Source organism: Fundulus heteroclitus, chromosome 15 (genome assembly GCF_011125445.2).
Source record: "Fundulus heteroclitus isolate FHET01 chromosome 15, MU-UCD_Fhet_4.1, whole genome shotgun sequence".
Taxonomy (NCBI): Eukaryota; Metazoa; Chordata; class Actinopteri; order Cyprinodontiformes; family Fundulidae; genus Fundulus; species Fundulus heteroclitus.
The window spans coordinates 4022088-4040816 of NC_046375.1; the positions used below are offsets into that span (position 1 = coordinate 4022088).

Consider the following 18729-nt stretch of genomic DNA (forward strand, 5'->3'; position numbering starts at 1 on the left):
TTTTTTTTGCCAGCTCCTTGTTTGAAGTTGAGTTCCAGCTTGAAAAAGAATCCGTATCCGCTGCCTTTCTAAAGTATCTCTGTTCTCCTGAACTCTTCACATTTTGGGCATCGTATAATCACAAACAATACTTTGTTTTATGAGGGTTTTCAGTGATAGACTGATACAAAGTAGGCCAGACTGTAAAGTCAAAGAAAACACGGGTTTTACAAATAAAAAAATAAAAAAAAGGCGTGGTGTGCGTTTCTACTCAACCTCTCTGAACCAATCCTGCAATCACAGCTGCAGGACTGTTGGGCTCTGATTTTACCAACTCGAAACAGAGATTTTTTTTTTTTTGTCCATTCCTCTTGCAATTTTTTCAAGCATAGTCGGATAAAAATGGAAAACCTCTGACTAGATCATTTTTAAGTCGTGCCACAGATTTGCTTGGGTTTAGCTCCGTTAAAGGTTTAGGGCAGGGGTCTTCACACCCTGGACCTCCGTCCTGCATGGTTTAGATGTCTCTGCTGCTGCTGCGTTCACCTTAGTCAAATGATTTCATGACATCCTCAGCAGCCACCAGGGGGCTGCAGAGGCCTGCCAGGCTTTCCAGTAATTCAGGTTAGGTGTGTGAAGGCAGGGAAAAACATTAAACATGCAGGACGGTGGGTCCTGGGGACCAGGGTTTGACCAGACCTCAGGTTTAGGGTTCTTGTTTTGCTGGAAGAAAGTTGAAGAAAATGGTTCCCTCAGCAATATGTTGACACCACCACTGTTTCACGTAGGGACTGTGTTTTCTAAGCGATGTGCAGCCTTAGTAATTAACGTTGTCGGTCAAAAAAGTAAATTTTTGGTCTCATCTGACCTGAGCCGTACATGGTTTATGATCCTTCATATTGTCTATCAACAGATTATCCCACCTGAGTTGTGGATGTCTGTGGCTCCTCCAGAGTCACCATAGGCCTCTTGCTGGCCCCTTAGATCAACACTCTCCTTGTTAGACAGTTTTGCTGGTTAACCTAGCCCTGCTTTTAAGCTTGCTCCAGAACATTATCCTGACCCACCTGCTGTGTTCGTTTTGTCTATGATGCTGTTTTTTCTCCAATATTCCCTAAAAGCTAAGTTTATACTGCAATTAAAAACCACACATGCAGATCCCATTTTACTAATGGAGTGCATTCTGAGGGAAATGCTTGCGCTGGATTTTATTTAGTTAAAAGGAGACCGAATAGACCCGTTAAAAAAAAAAAGTACCTTTCCCTTCCACGTTACAATTATGACCTGCTTTCTTGATCTATTACATAACATCTAAATAAAAAACAATAATGTTTGTGGTTGCAGTATAATTCAAAGTGATTTGAATGTACTTTTTCTATGCATTGAAAAGTTGAGAACGTAAGTGGTGCATTAAAAAAAGCTTGCAATCTAAAAGATGGCTGCGTCTTATTTGTTTTATCAGATGAATACCCATGAGAGATGCATCGTTTGTCATTAAAAAATGTATTCTCCACGCCTCTTATTTCGCAGGCGTTAAGGACAACCGGTGAACCGTTGTCAACAACTCCTGGATTTCATGTCGCAGCCTGGGTCTAAAATGGCGGCAGCAGACCGTCCAGGCTCACCGCTTGGAGCGCACAGCCTTCGCAGAGAACCTCGGGAGCGTCAGACTTCGATGGCTGCTCCTTCAGCGGGAGCTGGACAGCCAGGTCGGTGCCCTCGGTGTAACCCGACTTACGTTTTGCTGTTTATACTGTCCATTCAGTTTGTTTTTAAATCACACTGCTCAAGTAAGAAGTGAGAAAAAAATATCTCTAAAGACATCCTGTGGGTTACAATTTGAAGCTTCTTTATTCCCAGTTCGTGGATGAAATGTTTGTTTAATAATGTATGAAATTTGTCCAAAATACAAAGCCTGCACCGTTTCCATCTGTAGTAACATGACACAGATACGACTGTTGTCTTTTTTCCCCATTTGCCGGGCCTTTTTCTCTTCATCTGAATTGGCTCCACTTCTTTCCGCTTCCTCAGATCCATGAAGTCGAACGCATCCATCACACTTGTGCAGAACGAGAGAGACATCTGCGGAGACTTCACGGCTGGACAGAACAGCAGAAAAAGAGGTTGAATGAGTGGAAACGGCCCGCCGGCCAAACCGTGGCTCGCTCGGCTCTCGTAGACTGGGAGGTGTGACGATTCAGGAGCACGCGTGCACGTTGTGGAGTGTTTTCCGCGGCGGGCTCTTCTCTGATCTGTGGTCACCGCTTGTCTTCCAGGCTGAGGTTGGCAGAATCAAGGAGGTTTCCGCAGCTCTGCAGGAGCTGAAGAAAGCACGAGCAGATCATGAAAAGGAAGAGAAGCTCCTGTGTGATGTGATCTTCTCTGACCAAGCAGAGAGTGTGAGCAGGGCTTGTGGGGATCTTTATCAACAGGTAAAAGCAACCTCATGGTTACATTTTAAACCTTTCCAGGCTGAGTAGGAGCCCTGCTGACTTTAAGTGTTTTCCAGGTCGGGATAATTAGTTGTTCACATGCACCATCCTTCTCCTCCACTCTTCAAATAGTTGTCTATCCATCTTTACAGTCTGCAGGTTTTCTCTATTTAAAATCTGACTTCATGAGAAGCAACTCTTGAATATTTCAATCTGACATATGCATAATTTCACTTTTTTTTTAGCCCTTAAATACATTTTGTTGTGCATTTGGAGCTACAGAGATACGTTTTCTGTTGTGTTTGGCTCATATTGTTCAAGCGGTACAGTTTCTCTGTTCTCCGCTATGTTTTTAGAACAAATGCCTTGCAGTTTTTGCCACAGTACTACTAAGCAAGGTCATGGACTTCTGTTTTACAAATTTCGCACACCCACCATTTTTGTTGTTGTTGTTTTTTTCGCCGTGATTTTTTTGTAGTCCAAGCTGAAGGATGCCGAAGCTGCAAGTGGATACGTGAAAATGTTAGTTTTTTTTGGGGTGTATTAACCCACCCCGTTCAGCCATACTACAAAAATGGCTGAACGGGGTGGACTGGAACACTCTGCAACCTGCAAAGGGGGTGGAGTGTGAAGTGCCTCATTTGCATTTAAAGGGACAGCATCAAAACCAGCTGCTCTCTGATGGACCTCAGGGGTAAAAGAGGGGCAGTGGAGCAACAATGACAAAGAATTCAGACCAATTCTGAATTGTGAAAAGGAAAAAATTTAAAAGCATGATATGTTCCCTTTAAATGAAACTTTTGTATTTAAAAAGTGTGGAATTTGTTGGAGAAATTGTGTTGAAACTTAATTGGAACCAGAATAATGTGCTTTAAATCAAGTTTTAAAGCAGCAAAAAGCTATTTTTCACCGAGAGGTGGAGCTTGAGCGCTGTCTGTAGACCAAAATAAGATACGTGACAAGCCGCGCCTCTCTACCTCACTCAAGCAGCATCCCGCCCCCTCCTTTCCCTTCTCACCTCCTATACGCATATTTGTAAAGAATAAAAACACAGCAAAACAGCAGAAGATTTCCAGTGAAGAAGTAAGTGACTCATGACTTTATAATGTTGTTGGCAAGAGAACATTTTGATCTGCTAGGGGGGCTCTCCGCCATGTTGCTCCAACGCTGCGCTGCTCTGGCGGTGTCATCTTAGGGCAGATAGGGGCTGAGCCCTGAGTGGCAGCTGTTCACACGCACGTACGTAAATTTCATAATTTTTTATGATGCGATTGGGTGTATGTGGCTGTAGTGTACAGCGCTCTGGGTGGTCAGGTACCATTTTACCTGATGAAATAGCAGCAGCAGATTTCTCTAATGAAAACCGGGGGCATCTCATCATTTTCATCTAAATTGATGAAATTTTGCTTATTGCTCCTTTTAAAGTCCTGTGCTGACATTAAAACACATACAAATGATAGCAAAGCAATTATTTTTTTATTTCAGTCCAACCTCAAAACATGAAAAAATATATGATGTTGACATTTTGCTCTAAGAAAATTTTATATTTACATTTCAAACCCTTATATTTCAGCCTCTTTATCTGTTGGGGCTATAAAATACAAATAAATTAATAAATAAATAATCTCCAAGCAAGCCGTGTGATAAATCATGTATTTTATTTTTAATTGTCAACAACTTTTGCTTCTGGCATTTTTTTTTTTTCAGATGGAAGATGTCAGACCAGCTCTCGGCCAGACTGTGGAGAAGTGGACATGTTTCCAAAGAGCTCTGGGAGAAGTTGCTTTGTATACCACTAGGGTGTGCTGTGCCCTGCAGCACCAACACGGGCCTTTGTTCACTCTGCAACAGGCTGAAGGATACTCAGACCTCCTGCAGGTGGGAAAGGGCTAGCTCTCAAAAAAAACACAGATCAAAGCTAGAAAAGCAAACACGGGTGCACTTCATCATCAGAAACTTTTACAGTAGTTTATCAATTTTAAAGCAAGTTGATCTAAAGTCTAAAAGGCTGAAGTGCTTGAAGGATGCAGCTAAAGAAACTACGATAAAACTTAAGTATTTCTGCAGAACAGCAAGCTGTAGCTGCAGTTAAAAGCCTCCGAGTCCAGCTATGACAGGTTCAGTCAGAGTGTGGGCACTGACGGAGTTCAAGCTGTCAGCTCTTTTCAGTCCATGTTCTTACTTTTCAGGGACGTAAATGGACTTCCAGAAAGTGAGCATGAAATGAAAAGTGTTTTTTATTTTTTTTTTTTGTTTGTTTTACACAGGACCTCCAGGCGAAGGTGGAGGCGGAGGGAGAACAACTTTGGACGGCTTTGGACAAATCCCACAAGAGGCTTGTGGAGACTCTACAGGATGGATCGGCGCAGCCACTTAGCGAACAAGTAGAAGAGCAGCGAATAGGGTCAGTGCAGTGAGCACATGGTTCACGTTTGGGTTTTACGGTCCCCCCCAGGAAATGTGCAATAGAAGCCATTTCAACATACGCATCCAATTATTTAAGACTGCTCACACCAGTGCAGTTTAGACTGCTTAATCTAATTATCCATCCAACTAAAAATACATTCATCCATCCATCCATCTATCCATCCATCCATCATTATATCACGATAATAAGTGACTGAGTACTGTTTTGTTTTCCAAATCAGGTGGAAGGACATGCTCCGAGAGATAGGAGAGGAGCATAAAAAGATTAGTGAGATATTCTCACTCTGGCGTGAATACGCTAACCTTTCTGAGGGCTTTTCTCATCGCCTGCAACGCCTGAGGAGCGAGTGGGAGGAGCTGTCAGGTTCTCCTTCTGAAAATGAGCCAGACGCATCCGTTTGCTCACTCGAGGTATGTCCGAGTGTCATTATCAATGGGGAGGAGACGCGATTACTTTAGGAGGAGGGACTCTAAAGGAAAACTGCAGAGTGGTAGTCAATTTCAAAAGACAGATGATTGTTGCCACAAGTTTCAACATTATAAATTTCTCCCAATACTAATTATCCCTTTTTTAATTGAATATAAAGTTCTTCTTTATAACTCTTTATTTTTCATCTGGTTAAAACAGCCAAGAAAAAAACAATCAGGCCCTGAAAGCCAGGACAAAACAAGTGCCGTTTTTTTTTTCTTTTTTTTCAGGTTCACAAACCCTGTTTTTCAGTTTCCAAATGCATTTTTTTTTCAGAACCATTAGATATCCCGCTTGACTCATCTGTTCCTGATGCTGGTTCGGGGAGTCCATGCATTACGTTCGCAATTTAATTAAATGTTTTTCTCAATCTCTACCCTCCTATTCTTGGAAAGGACGAGGTAGCGTGTTCTTCTGTTGAGAAATATCTCTGACGCTCCGCTTCCAGTTGGCACACCTGACCCCATCTCGGGTTTTGTTTTTTTTGCGTTAAGCAGATGACGCGTTGTTTTGTTCATTTGATCGAAGGAAGATGTTTTTGGACTTCTCTTTGTAGATTTTATCCCCCAATTCTTTCTTTTCGCAGATAAAACCTTGTACGAAAGCAAAAGTTTTGTTTTCTCACAGGATTAAAGCATTAATTTATATTAATGAAACAAGAAAGATGATGAAAAAAACCTTCTCAATGCCATTTTAGCAATTATCTGACTTAGTCACTGTATATAAAGCTGCATTTTCTCTACCTAACCCTTCCTTTCACTATTAAGAGGTTGCAGGCGGCTGCAGATGAGCTGCAAAGCAATGCAGGAGATGTACTGGCAGCCTCCAAAGGTCTTCTTGGACGACTCGCACCATTGTCTGCCGATTTAATAAAATGCGACGCAAGATTGTTGACTCGTGATATCCTGCTGCTGAACCAAGAAATTTCAGGAAAAAGGAAAAGTCTTGAGGTGAGATATTTAGAATTTCACATCTTAAAAAATATGTTCTACTATGGAGATAACTTTTTAATATGCTCTCCATTAGTTAAATCTAATTAAATTAATTTAATAAGTGTTCTTCTCCATTGGCAGGAGGATTTGGAACAAAAGAGCCGTGGCACACGTGATGCAGACACTTTACAGGTTTTTTTTTTTTTTAACTATGCATGACCTTCTTCTCTATATGCTTTTAAAAAAGTTGGTTTTACCAAGAAAGATCTGCTTTATGGTTTTGCACTTTGTCTCAAAATCCCAGCAGGCCCTTTTGGAGTTCAGCGATGTTTCATCACTAGTTGACATTAAAGAGATGAGCGGCGACATAACCATCGACAACGAGGAGATGGAGATGGAGAAGGCTCTGTCACTCAACAGGCCGGTGGTGAAAACTCAGGAAAAAGAGGAAAATGAGTAAGAAAGTTAGATCTACAACCATGACAGAAAGCAAATGTCACAAAAATAAAGTTGCTTTAATGCACTATTTTACAAAATCTGATAAGTTATCACCACACTGTCAGAATTGTAAGGATAAAGAGCTCACTTCCACGTTCGGTTCATTCTTTCTAAATTTTTAAAAGCTGTTTTGGTCCAACACAGAATCACAAGGCCATGAGTGCTAATAATTGCAGAAAAACCCAAACGAATAATGTAACTGGTCAGGTATATTTATTTGTAATGCACCATTAATGTACAGGTTAATTCAAAGTGCTTTCCAGGAAATGATGTTCTCCAAATGACTTCGCCCAAGAAAGAAATTAATTCAAACACATGGGTAATAAAAGCCACATGCTGCAGTGTAGCTTAGCGCTATTTTAAATCACATCACTATGTAATTTATTAGCTAAATCAGTCTCATGTATTTTACTTTTAAGTAAATCTAATTATCAGTCTGAGATTACCTATTTTATTTTACCATTGATCGATAAAGTTTGTTATGCCAGAAGCTGTTTGAATATGATTATTATTATTAATTATAATTTGGTTTTATAATTTTAATAATATTATAATAAGATTATTCAAAATCAAATAGTAGCTATAACAAAATATGACTCAAATGGTGGTGATTATAAGGCTCTAAACTTGTAATGACTAAATACCACTAATGCATTTATTAATTAGCTGTTATGAACTCATTTATGCCGGAACAAGATTATCCTATCGGCTCCTGACCGAAGAGATTTATCCAGCAAGCTATGAGAACCCCAATATAACCGCAATTAGAATTTCACACCTTTGCAGTCTGCTTTGGCTTTGTTGATCGCTCCACAGACTCTCGACAAATGGATTTCGTTACACACCCATCTGGGTTTGCTCCATTGGAGATGTATTTCAGAAGGAAGGGCCTTATCAAAACTCTTGGCATATAAACCACTTATCTGTCATCTTTACTGATGCGCTACTTCAAATACTCACATTGAAACCAAAACCATTGTTTCCACTAACAAAAGCCTTCAAAGGCATTCTCTGTTATTTATTTAAAATAATTGATATTCGGTAGATTGGAGAACACCTGATGAAATAGCAGCACCAGATTTCTCTAATGAAAACCGGGGACATCTTTGCTCTTTGTTTTGTCAAAATGTAATTTGTTTTGCCCGATCTGCAAAGCCGACGAGGCACGGCAGCTCTTCTGCTACGTCAGGACAGCAGCAGGACTGGGTAAAAATATCTCTCTCTGCATTCCACTTTTTTTACTCCATCATGATACACTGAAATCAGGGACAGCTTTTGCCGGGGACAGGCCATCCAAAACAGAGACGTCTGGTCACCGCTTGTTCCTCGCTGCATGCCGCCATTGTCTAAATCAAAAAAGTTGCTTCTCTGATACGTCACATCTACAAAAATCCCGCCCGGCGATCCTGATTGGCTCGTCCATTTTATGTGGTATTGAAATTCCTCCCAATGGCAGCGATTCCAGATGGTTGTCTGGAGCCGAGTTGGAGCTTGGCAGAACTGCATCCATCTGGCTAGAGTCAGGATAGTGGCCCCAGCTTTATTACTCTTTCAGCACTGGTGAGTTCGTGTGTGCAGGCCATGCTTGGTCTGATGCAAAAGGAGAGAACATTTTTGCTAAAATCTCCCCAAATTAAAATGTAAAAAACAGAAAGCATCTCTCTTCAGGGTTCTAGGAATAAAAAAAGCAAACATTTCCCCCCAAAGATTGTGTGGAGACGGCAGATCTCCAGTCTCCCAGATGACATGTTCTTGTTAAAATTGGAAGCAATTAATGACATGTCTCTACCTTTTCAGCTAGTAAAAGCTCCACTGTAGCTGACTGTCAAACAGGATGTTCAAAAATTAAAAACTATCGTAGCAAAGAAATATTGTAGCATGAGAACTTAAAAAGTTAAAAACAAAACCGTTTACCAGAATATTACAGTTATTTATGGTTAAATTAAAGCTTCAACTTTTTAAAAATTTAATTATTCCATATATTACGTTTGTCAGATAGACAAAAGAAGGCTTTTTCTTCATCGCCGCAATCCAATGTCTTTAGAGAAATTTACTTCTATAAAACCCAATTTACTCTGGGTGATGCTATGCATGAACTGAAAGGAGAATAATGTCACATCTCTGGGTTCCTTCAATGCTACAGTACTGAAAGAAAAACAGTGTAGAAAGCCTTTTAAAATGCAATATGAATTATGCGGATGAAAGCTAATGCCACAATTCTTTAAATAAGCACTTGAGGCCAAATGAATGCCATGTAGAGTAAATTTATGTCTAATGAATTTGTTCTTTACGTCATTTGGCCAATTAACGACAGACTACAAGCATACCTGGAAGACTGTTTTAAATCCAGATATGAAAAAGTCTAAGTGATTGACTTTGCCAGGCTTTATAAATGAATATAGCTGAGCATCATCGGCATAACAACTGGCATTAGCATTGAGTTGCGTGGAAAGGTGACAATTTTTTTCCTGAATTCTTTGTGCTCCCTTTATTTATTTTTTTATAGAGTTTTGCAAGATAAGCTTCAGAGCTCCCTCGACTTTCAAGAAAAATGTGAAAAACTGAAATCCATCCAGGAGAACCTGGAGCGAGAATCAGAATGCAGAAAAGATCTGAGTTACTCGAACCTTCAAGAGATGCTGGCTGCCCATCAGGTATAGTGGATCTTATAAAGTTCTTTCATTTCTTGCCTTGTACTAGAAGCTATTCCAGCACTTACAGTAAGTTTTCAGCTAATAGACAATGAACACAAAATAATTGAAATGCTATTGTGTTATCTCTTAGTTATCACAGAAAAACCATAAGTTCAGTCTGCAAGAAATGGAACAAGACCTGTCCACAAATAAATAAGCGTTAGATCTAGTGATGTCAGAGCCAGTAATTAAAGATAAAATTCCTTTTCACAGTGCCGTCATGAGCTAAGTTGTTAAAAATGGCATAAGGTCATTCATTCCCTACTGTTTTTTTGGCCTGTCGTACTCCCACTTGCTCCCACAGAAGCTTCAGGCGGAGGTCGTAAATGGACATCAGCTCCTTCAGGGTCTTCTCTGTGACGCGGTCAAGTCCATGGAAAAAGAGACAGAAGAGAAAAGGTGCATTAATGCAGGAAATATTCAAGGGAGTTTAAAAATACTGAATTACTTTGGTAACATTTGCATCTAAGGAAAGGATTCTATCACCATTCTGTCACCCAGATTAAAATTATCATTTCACAATCACTTTCCAGCTCTTCCTTCATCGCTGTTGTTCATTGGCAGCTATGTGTGTTATCATACATTGAAATGAAGGATTTCCCTGTCGATGTACTAAGTTATAAAGAGAAAAAAAACTCTATTTTTCATTGTTTCATTTTAATGTGGAGAGATCGAATGTCAACCAAAATCATAAATTTAAACATAAAAATGTTTAAAACCTTTGATCACCATGGTATTTAGAGGGGTAAAGCATTTGATCCCGAAGAAAAATGGGACTCAGAATCCTGTGGATACGTTTTTATTAGCTAGCACAGCGGTAAGAGATTTTCTGCAGTTTATCACATCTTCTCACACTTCCCAGGTGGGATTATGGCCTACTGCTCTGCACAGAAACTCTCTAAATCCTTTAAATGGCTGGGCTTTTCCTTGGCAACTCAAACCTGTAGCTCCGTCTACACGTTGTCTAATAGACTCACGTCTGGAGACTGACTACGCAGCTCCATGACTTTAATTTGCTTCTTCTTTACTCCTTTGTTGCGTTGGCATTACGTTTTCAGTCATTATGATTCACAAATACCAATCCGTGACCCGACTTCAGTGATCTGGCTGAATGAAGAAGATTCTTTTCCACTACAAGCCTTGCTTACAGCCCTTTCTTTCTAGACTTATTTAGGTAATGTAGATGTTTAGTGGAAAACTTTAAGTAAATGCATATACTTTCAATAGCAGAGGGCTGCGAGGGTTTAGTCTGTACTTTTCTTGGGGAGGGTAGTCCCAACTGCTTTTAGACCCTTAAAATGCTTCCCCAATTAGTTGTGAATCAATTCTTAACCTGCTTGCAGCTCCAGGGAGAAGGCTGGTTCATGCTCATTTTATTTTTCTTCCATTTCCGAATATAATTACACCAAACGGTGGTCGCTTTCTCACCAGCTTTATGCTGATAGTGTTGTAAGTCATTCCAGTCTTGTAACGATCTACTACCTAATCATTGACATGCTTTGGCAGCTCTTTGGTGTTCTAGAAGATTTGGAGAAAGTACTTTCTGAACAGATGGGCTTTACACAGAAACAGTGGAGGTCAATGACTAATTGATCCGTGGGTCACATGTGCTCAAACATGATCGTGCTTGTCAGTTGAGTTTTTTTTTTTACTATTATTTCACTCAATGACAAGCTAATAATTTTCTACTCTTACACTGCAAAAAGAGAACTAAAAGGTAGTACAATTTTCTTGAAATTAGTGTATTTGTCCTTGATTTAGATTAGATTAGATGATTAGATTAGATTCAACTTTATTGTCATTACACAGGTACAGGTACAAGGCAACGAAATGCAGTTTAGGTCTAACCAGAAGTGCAATAGCAGCAAGTAAGATGATGGAGGTGCATTGTTCCTATTTTGAGTGCAAAAATCTTCTTCCATTGGCAAATTATTTAAACTTGCTGCTCAAATCAAGGACAAAAAATACACTCATTTCAAGAAAATTGTAATTTCTTCGGTTCCCTTTTTTGTGGTGTGTGTGGTGTTTTTTTTCTGGAGGTTTTCTGGATATTGCTCATAGAAACTAAATGTTCTTCATTGATGGAGTCTGCGGATCATATGGTCAATTTTTGAGGCATCTGATGGCAGCTTCTTTCTAATTAGCCTTTTTTTTATTTTATTCTTTGAACATGTTTTCCTGCATCTCAAAAAAAAGCCTGCTGACCATATTCATACTGTAAAAAAACCCAAAAACAAATGCTCTCATGATTTAAATTTTGTGAAAATACTAAATGCATACATCCATTTTGACATGTTTTTTCTTCTCCGTATATAATAGAAGAACTTAACCTTTTTTCTCGCTACGTGTTCAGATCTGAGCTTATGGTTCGAGTGGCCTGTCTGAAGAAGAGCTGGTCCAGTTCCGTGGCTCTAGCTGCACACAACTGGACCTCCACAAAGCAACATCTGCAGCAGTGGAAAATATACCATTACGGCTTGAAATCTCTGAAGAAGCTGTTTAGAGAGATGGGCTCTTTTCTGCCCCCTACAGGACCGTGTCTTTACACCATGCAGCAGCTTCAGAACTGCACAAATCTTTACCAGGTCAGGTGTGCTTTGATGTAGATCAACGTCAAACCTGTTAATTACCCGATTTGCTAATGACAACAATTTACTTTTCCCTTTTTTCCTGAAGCTCATTGAAGAGTCTCTAGAGCTGCACTCGTCTGTTTACACTCAGACTGTTGAAGCTGGGAAACATTTGTGCAAAATCGTTACGGAGTCAGAGAGTCGGAATCAACTGCAGTCAGAGCTTAAGGATTTGCAGAAAGTCTGGGAGCAAACTGCCCTCCTGCAAAGAAGGAATAAAGATCTGGTTAATAGCACTGTGCAGGTAACACTCCAACATGTGTCCTTTTTTATGTAAAACGTTCACTGCCGATGTTTAAAAAAAGTTTTGTTTTTTTATTGTGACCAAAACCTGACAGGGTTTGTAATCTGCTTGAGGTTTCTTCCTGCTATAAAGGGGTTTTCATTTCCACTGTTGTCATGTGCATGCCCAGTGTGAAAGATTCCTGCAGCGTTAGCGGCTCGGTGCAATCACCGTTCCGCTGTGGCCACAAGCTCGTTCAGGAGGAGAGATTGCTGTAAAGTCGGTGACTCGAGGCAATCTGCAGGGATCCCTAAACTGAAAGCTTTTTTTTCTTCCTAATTGGCTAAATAAACTGAGCTTGACTGCTTTGTTTTATAACTAGGATGAATTGGGACGTATATAGTTGCTAGAGGTGGGACCAAGTCACTATTTCTGCAAGTCCAAAGTAAGTCTCAAGTAGGGACAGCCAAATCCAAGTCAGATCTCAAGTCAAAACGGGTATTTCTAAAGGCAAGTCCCAAGTCTGAAACTTCTAATTTCAAGTCGTTTCGAGTCTTTAACAATGTTGAAATACATATTAAATTTAAACAATAGAGCATGTCTTCTTAAATCAGTATTTTTCTCAAAATGTGATGAAACGAGTGCAGCTGGCCTTACAAAACAGTAAAATTAATTTTAGCTTAAAGAATAGTCCTCCTTTGAACTATAATTTTCCAGAATATTCAGTGAAAAATGCAACAGAAACAAAATTACTCTTCGAGCAGTTTTGTCCTTAACATTTTTTGTCTTCCTTTTTAAAAAAAAAACCAAATCTGGTTAAATTGATTGGCTGAGGTGCGGCTCATGCACACATACGTACAAAGTTGAGAAAGCGAGAGACCAAAAGAGTGAAATTAATTAATTGCACACACTTTTTAAACTATAGATGTCTTAAGCTGTAGATTTTGGGTCAAGTCTTTTCAAGCAAACAGGTTCAAGTCTCGAGTCATTGGTGTTAAAGTCCAAGTCAAGTCACAAATCTCTGAACACTTTTTCAAGTCAAGTCTGAAGTCATAAAACCAACGACTCGAGTCTGACTCGAGTCCAAGTCATGTGACTCGGGTCCCCATCTCTGGCAGTTGCCATCTTTTTGATTAGATTTTTTTATTTCAGTCGGATGCAATTTCTTTGTAACATGCGGTGCAGCGACATTTGTTGAGAATCAGCGTTGCATGAATAGCGTGTGTTGTATTGAATTAAAGAAATATGTTAGGCAGTGCAGACCAAAGCAGAAGGTGAAACTTTGGCTGACATTCTTCACACAGCTAAAAACATATTTCTCCTCAAGTTGGATCCAAATTCAACGTAATCCTTTTTGGAAGAATGGTTAAAGTGAAATAAGGCATTAGCTGGTGTTTTTTTCCCCCTATAATGCACATTAATGAGCTCCTTTTCACAATTTAAAACTACTTGTTCAGATGTTAGACATGCACCAATTATGATTTCCAAAAAATGCAATTTTGATACAAAAATACACTTCCTGCCTTGAAGGATCTTTTTTTTTAATTTACATCTCAAGCTGGTTTTACAATCACACATTTTCATGGTTTACTTTATTACCATATGCTATGACTTTTTTTTTTTTTAAAGTCTGCCAACATTTCCAAATGCAGTGTCTTCAGAGAAAGAGCGAAAGCCAGAGAAATTAAACAACAGGGCAGCTCTCTTCACTCTTCCTGTTGTCTGAGTTATCCATCACTCTCCCTTTCTCTCTTGCTGCCGTATTAAACTGCAAGCATGCCTCAGAATACAGCTGACATTTAAAAAGCTTCTCCACACCGAGTCTTTCTCACTCAGCAACAGCTTCACACAAGGTATTGCTGTTGCCAGGATGACCTGGTGGTGCTTCATTTGTTGTGTCTGTCTATGCAGAATCCAAAGAAACTGTAGGAATTGCTTCAATGTCCCCGTAAAATATAAACGTGTTCGTTTCAGCTTTAAGGGTATATAATTTAAGAGAAAATGTGCTGCATTAACAGTGCAATAAGATGCGTCAGCTTTGGGTGACCCCAATCCGAGACATGAACTCAACCCAATACCCCCCCCCCCCCCCCCCCCCCACACACACACACACACACACACATTTCAAATATATTTGTGCTGCCCAGCCCTGATCTCCTGCCAAGAGAGATCAAATCTCTTCATGATCCACATCCTGAAACAGCTGCTTAACCACTGTCTGTCCATCACAGCTACACAGCATTGTGCTGGGAGACTCCACTCACCATTAACCTTACCAGACTACAGCCCCCTCCTTCATGCAAGCGAAAGAAATAAGATGCATGGGCTCACTTTAATCCTTTGATGGATAAAAAAAAGCTCACTGTTGCTGATTTTTGATCAAATATCGACAATTTATGAATGATCTGATCTGATTATCTGCAGGTCTTTCTTGAGCAACAAGTGACACCTTTCCATTGTCACGGTGCCAGTATAAAAACGTTGTGCTTACCACCTTAAGATGATCCGGCCCAGGAAAGGGAAATCCTTTACAGCAACATGTCAATGACCTAATCGCAATCTAGGAAGCACAGACTGCTGCTGACTTACCAGCTTCCTGTGTCATTAAAGGCCTCCGGTCCTATGCCTCCACTTGATCACTGATATATGGGCCATGCCTTCACGTCCGATTTGAAACCAAATCGTTTTCACCCTCTGTGTCTTTTTTCAATTTGAACTTCAAAGGTATGCAGTCAAACCATCCAATGAGCTGACGCGGGTCTTTTCAATGTTTTCTTCGTAGATGTGGTCTCGGAGTCGGGAGACCGTTAGCACCATCTTGTCTGGACTGGACATGGTGAGCAGTCTGCTTGCAGAAAGGCCAGAAGACTCAGAGGAGGAGGCGCGTATCCAGGTGATTTGCTTTGCATAGCGACTGACTTCAGCTGGTTGTAGGATTTTATTTTTTTTCTTTCTAATGATGATGATGTACCATTATGATTAACCAGACTAAGCAACAATACATACAAGCTTAAACTGTAAATCTGCCTCTCTAAATAACTCATTATGCAGCATTTGCATATGTTTCACATGAATAACGCATTTAGTGTTTTAAAACATTAGATCCCTCCTAATGAATGAATATAACTTAATTAAGCAATTAGATTACTGTTTAAAATGCCTGTTTTATTCATTTCAGAGAGTCCTTCATGTTCAGTTCGTTGGAGTAGCCTGTTTGAACTTTTTTATGTTACATAAGCAGTGAAACCTAACTGGGAAGTGAAGCAAAGGATTCAGGTTATCAGAATATTTTACATAAAAAAATCCTGAGAAGGATGGTGTGTGTTTGGATTCAACTGTAATGAGCCAATGCTTTGTAGAAGGGCTGGACGATATAGAAAAAAAAAACACATCGAAATAATATAAATCATATTGATCGATATCGATAATCATCAACAAGTTCAAAACATGTATTTTAAGTGCAGCCCTGGCCATTTTATGCTGTTGCTTAGCGACCTATTTTTAGATACAGAACACACAAACATTGAATTCAAACTCAGCCTTTTATGCAACCAACTTTTTACCAAAACTGCACGTTTTTATAAAAGAAAAATAGAATGTGTGCTCTCTGAACTCTTTAAAGGGGGCGGGGCTTGGAGGGGGCGGGGGGGGGGGGGGCGTTCCTGGGTCTGTGTTGTGATTGGTTGGGAGGATGTAATGCCTAGTATTAACCTACATGGCTAGAATGCATAAGGAAGGAGATGTTTTATGCTATTGAACTTTTTATTGACCCTTTTTTCTATCATCGATATACGTCTATTGATCGATATATATCGTTATTGAATTATTGTCCAGTGCTACGTTGTAGAGCATCCACTCTAAGTTTCTTTCCCATTCTTTGCAAAAGAGCTCAAGCTGAGTCAGATTGGCTGCAGCAGGGATTTACCGGTCTAGCCACTGATTCTTATTGAGTGTAGGTCTGGTTTTTGACTTGACCGTTGTCATACATGGATGTACTTTGATCTAAAACACATTATCCTGCTGGAAGGTGTGCCTCCGCTCTAGTCTTTACAGAATTGCCTTGTGTTTATTATCCATCTTCCCATTAACTTCCCGTTAACCATGACCTGCGGCTACTGACGAACAGCATCCCCTACAGTCGCCTATAAAGTAGGTAAATTTAAAGAATTTACCGTTTGCACTGGGTTTTATTTAAGCTTCATATAAAGGCTACTGAATACAAATATACTCTATTCAGATATCTTGTTATCGAAAACAAAACAAAGGCAATATATTCTCCTCCTATTTCACAATTTTATGCTAGTTTGTTACAGTCTGTCACATTAAATCACAATAAAAAAAACGGCGACATCTGGGACTGTAATGGAATAAAATATATAAACGATTTGGAAGTATAAATACCTTTAAAAGGCACTGTTGATATTAAATGGAAATTTAGCTTCTTTCTCTTTTTAAATATGTTGGGTAAGCAACACATGTCTATTGCCCTAAAAGGACATGGTGTAATGTAATGCAACATAAAATCTGGAGAACTGTTAGGAGACTGTTTCATGTGTTTGGGGCAAAGTTGACCAGGACACTTAAAAACTATTTCCATTTATAAAACACTCTTTGCAGAAAAGCAATAATTGAACTGCTTCTCAGAATCAAAGTGGGGATTTCCAGGTTGCTGACTTTGTAGAATGCATCTTGTGTTGTCACACCTTTTTTAAAGTCGTTTCCTAACCTCCATCCTTTACCAAACCATAACGCCGTTTTTTAGGAAGCACTTGATGCTAACGAATGGTCCACAAAGTGCTGCACATAAACAACTGAAAAGAACAGCAAACTTTAAACGAATACACAAATTAAACACAGATAGAAAAATAAGATAGCTAAAAACTGTTGAAACAGTTAAAAAATGATTAAAAATAGAGTCAACGTCTGGATGTGCGAAAGGCTTCCCCAAATAGGTGTGTTTTAAGAAGTCTTAAACTCGGAAAGGGCAGATCGTTCCACAACCTTATTGGATTAAAACGACCATTTAAACCATTTTAAGTCTGTACATTTTCAGGATTCACAAATATGTCTTACAATGTTTGTTGAGAGAAGTTCCCCACTAGTTGCTCTCCCCACCGCAGAGCCTTTCAGTTAAACCCCCCCTTCCCTTTATTTAATGCACTTATGCTTTCGCTCCCCTCCCCCCCTTTTTTTTTTTTATACCCCAGCTACCCTCCCCCTGTCCCATCCACAGCCCTTTAATCTGGATGGTCAGGCCAAACCCAAGCAAGAGGTAAAGCAGCTTGGAACTTGTGGATGGCAGTCTGCTGACTGTGCTGCATGTTTGCATGCGTGTGTGTTATGCAGGAGGCTGAGCTCTCTCTGCAGCGTTGGGCCGGCGGACTGAGGGAGCTGGCCACCATGAAGACGGACCTGACCCAGTATGTCGCAGCCAGCGACTCGGCTCTGCTGGAGCAGCAGCTGGAGCTGCTCCACGCTCAATGGGAAGAGTTGTGCATGAAGGTGAGAAGCAAACTCAAAACCACGTTTGTTTTTTTTGTACCAATAGTTTCAGGGAGGGGGGGGGGGGCTCAAAGACAAACGAGAGATGCACAGGTGCAGGGGAAAGTTTGGGGAGGAGAAAAGGAGGGAAAAGTTGCTGGTTTCTTGATGGCATCCAGCAGCACAAAGAACACCAACACACACACACACACTGAGAACACTAACACACACACACTGGTCACACGGATTAGTTTGATAAAAGAGACGCCGTGTGTGCAGGTTCTTGGAGGGAAACCAGCAACTTGGTCGGCTTTACTTGGATTCTCAGCAGTTTCAGCGCCGTTAGAGAACCGAAGCTCAACAGGTTAAAATTTGATTTTAATGCTAACCGACGATCTAGATCTCTTTCATTTCATTCATGTCAGCGTGCAACAATACGCAGTCCCTGATTCCGGCTGTCCATGATTCCTGCCCGTTAATCCCGTGATTATAATATTACTGATGGCGGGGCCACACAGGCGCACATTCCTACAGTCAAAACCTCTGGCTTGAACACAAGTGGCTGGCCGTTCTTTAGAAACCGGCGCTTATTTTGGGACAAACTGCGGCCGTTATGAGGCAATTCCTACTTGTGCTAATTGGACTCCCAGTTAGCGGGGCTGCTTGCACCTGCTCTCGCGTTGGCAAGAGCTACTCGGATTCAGAAATGTGGCCACGGCTGCCAGAAGTGGTTTGGACGAGTTCTTAATCATGACTTGATTGGTGTTTAATTTTCTGCTTAAAACAAAAAGTGTACCATCATTTAACATATGTGTCTATTTTTGCATTAAGGGAAACAGTTAGTCACTGATTGGTCAAAGCATCTAAGCGCGATCTGTTCAAATGATTCAATGATCACAGTGCAGTTAAGATAACTTTGTGAAGTTCTGCCACATAATTCATCAGCGCATTAAAAAAAAACAAAG

At 40.2% G+C, this 18729-nt stretch overlaps 1 protein-coding gene across 2 annotated transcripts in view; it reads left to right on the plus strand.

Annotated features, from left to right (window-relative positions):
• Window positions 1–1591: 1591 nt before the first annotated feature.
• The window catches only part of LOC118566133 (nesprin-2-like), a gene marked incomplete at its 5' end in the record, with an annotated part of 41281 nt that continues 24143 nt past the window's right edge, over window positions 1592–18729 (plus strand). Inside the window, 15 exon segments of one of the 2 annotated variants that reach the window (XM_036147227.1) lie at window positions 1592–1688; window positions 2011–2166; window positions 2256–2411; window positions 4119–4289; window positions 4679–4815; window positions 5060–5249; window positions 6075–6257; window positions 6381–6431; window positions 6544–6695; window positions 9244–9391; window positions 9735–9829; window positions 11784–12015; window positions 12107–12304; window positions 15066–15176; window positions 17630–17785. In XM_036147227.1, the coding sequence (XP_036003120.1) occupies window positions 1592–1688; window positions 2011–2166; window positions 2256–2411; window positions 4119–4289; window positions 4679–4815; window positions 5060–5249; window positions 6075–6257; window positions 6381–6431; window positions 6544–6695; window positions 9244–9391; window positions 9735–9829; window positions 11784–12015; window positions 12107–12304; window positions 15066–15176; window positions 17630–17785 (2233 nt within the window). 2 annotated transcript variants of the gene reach the window in all.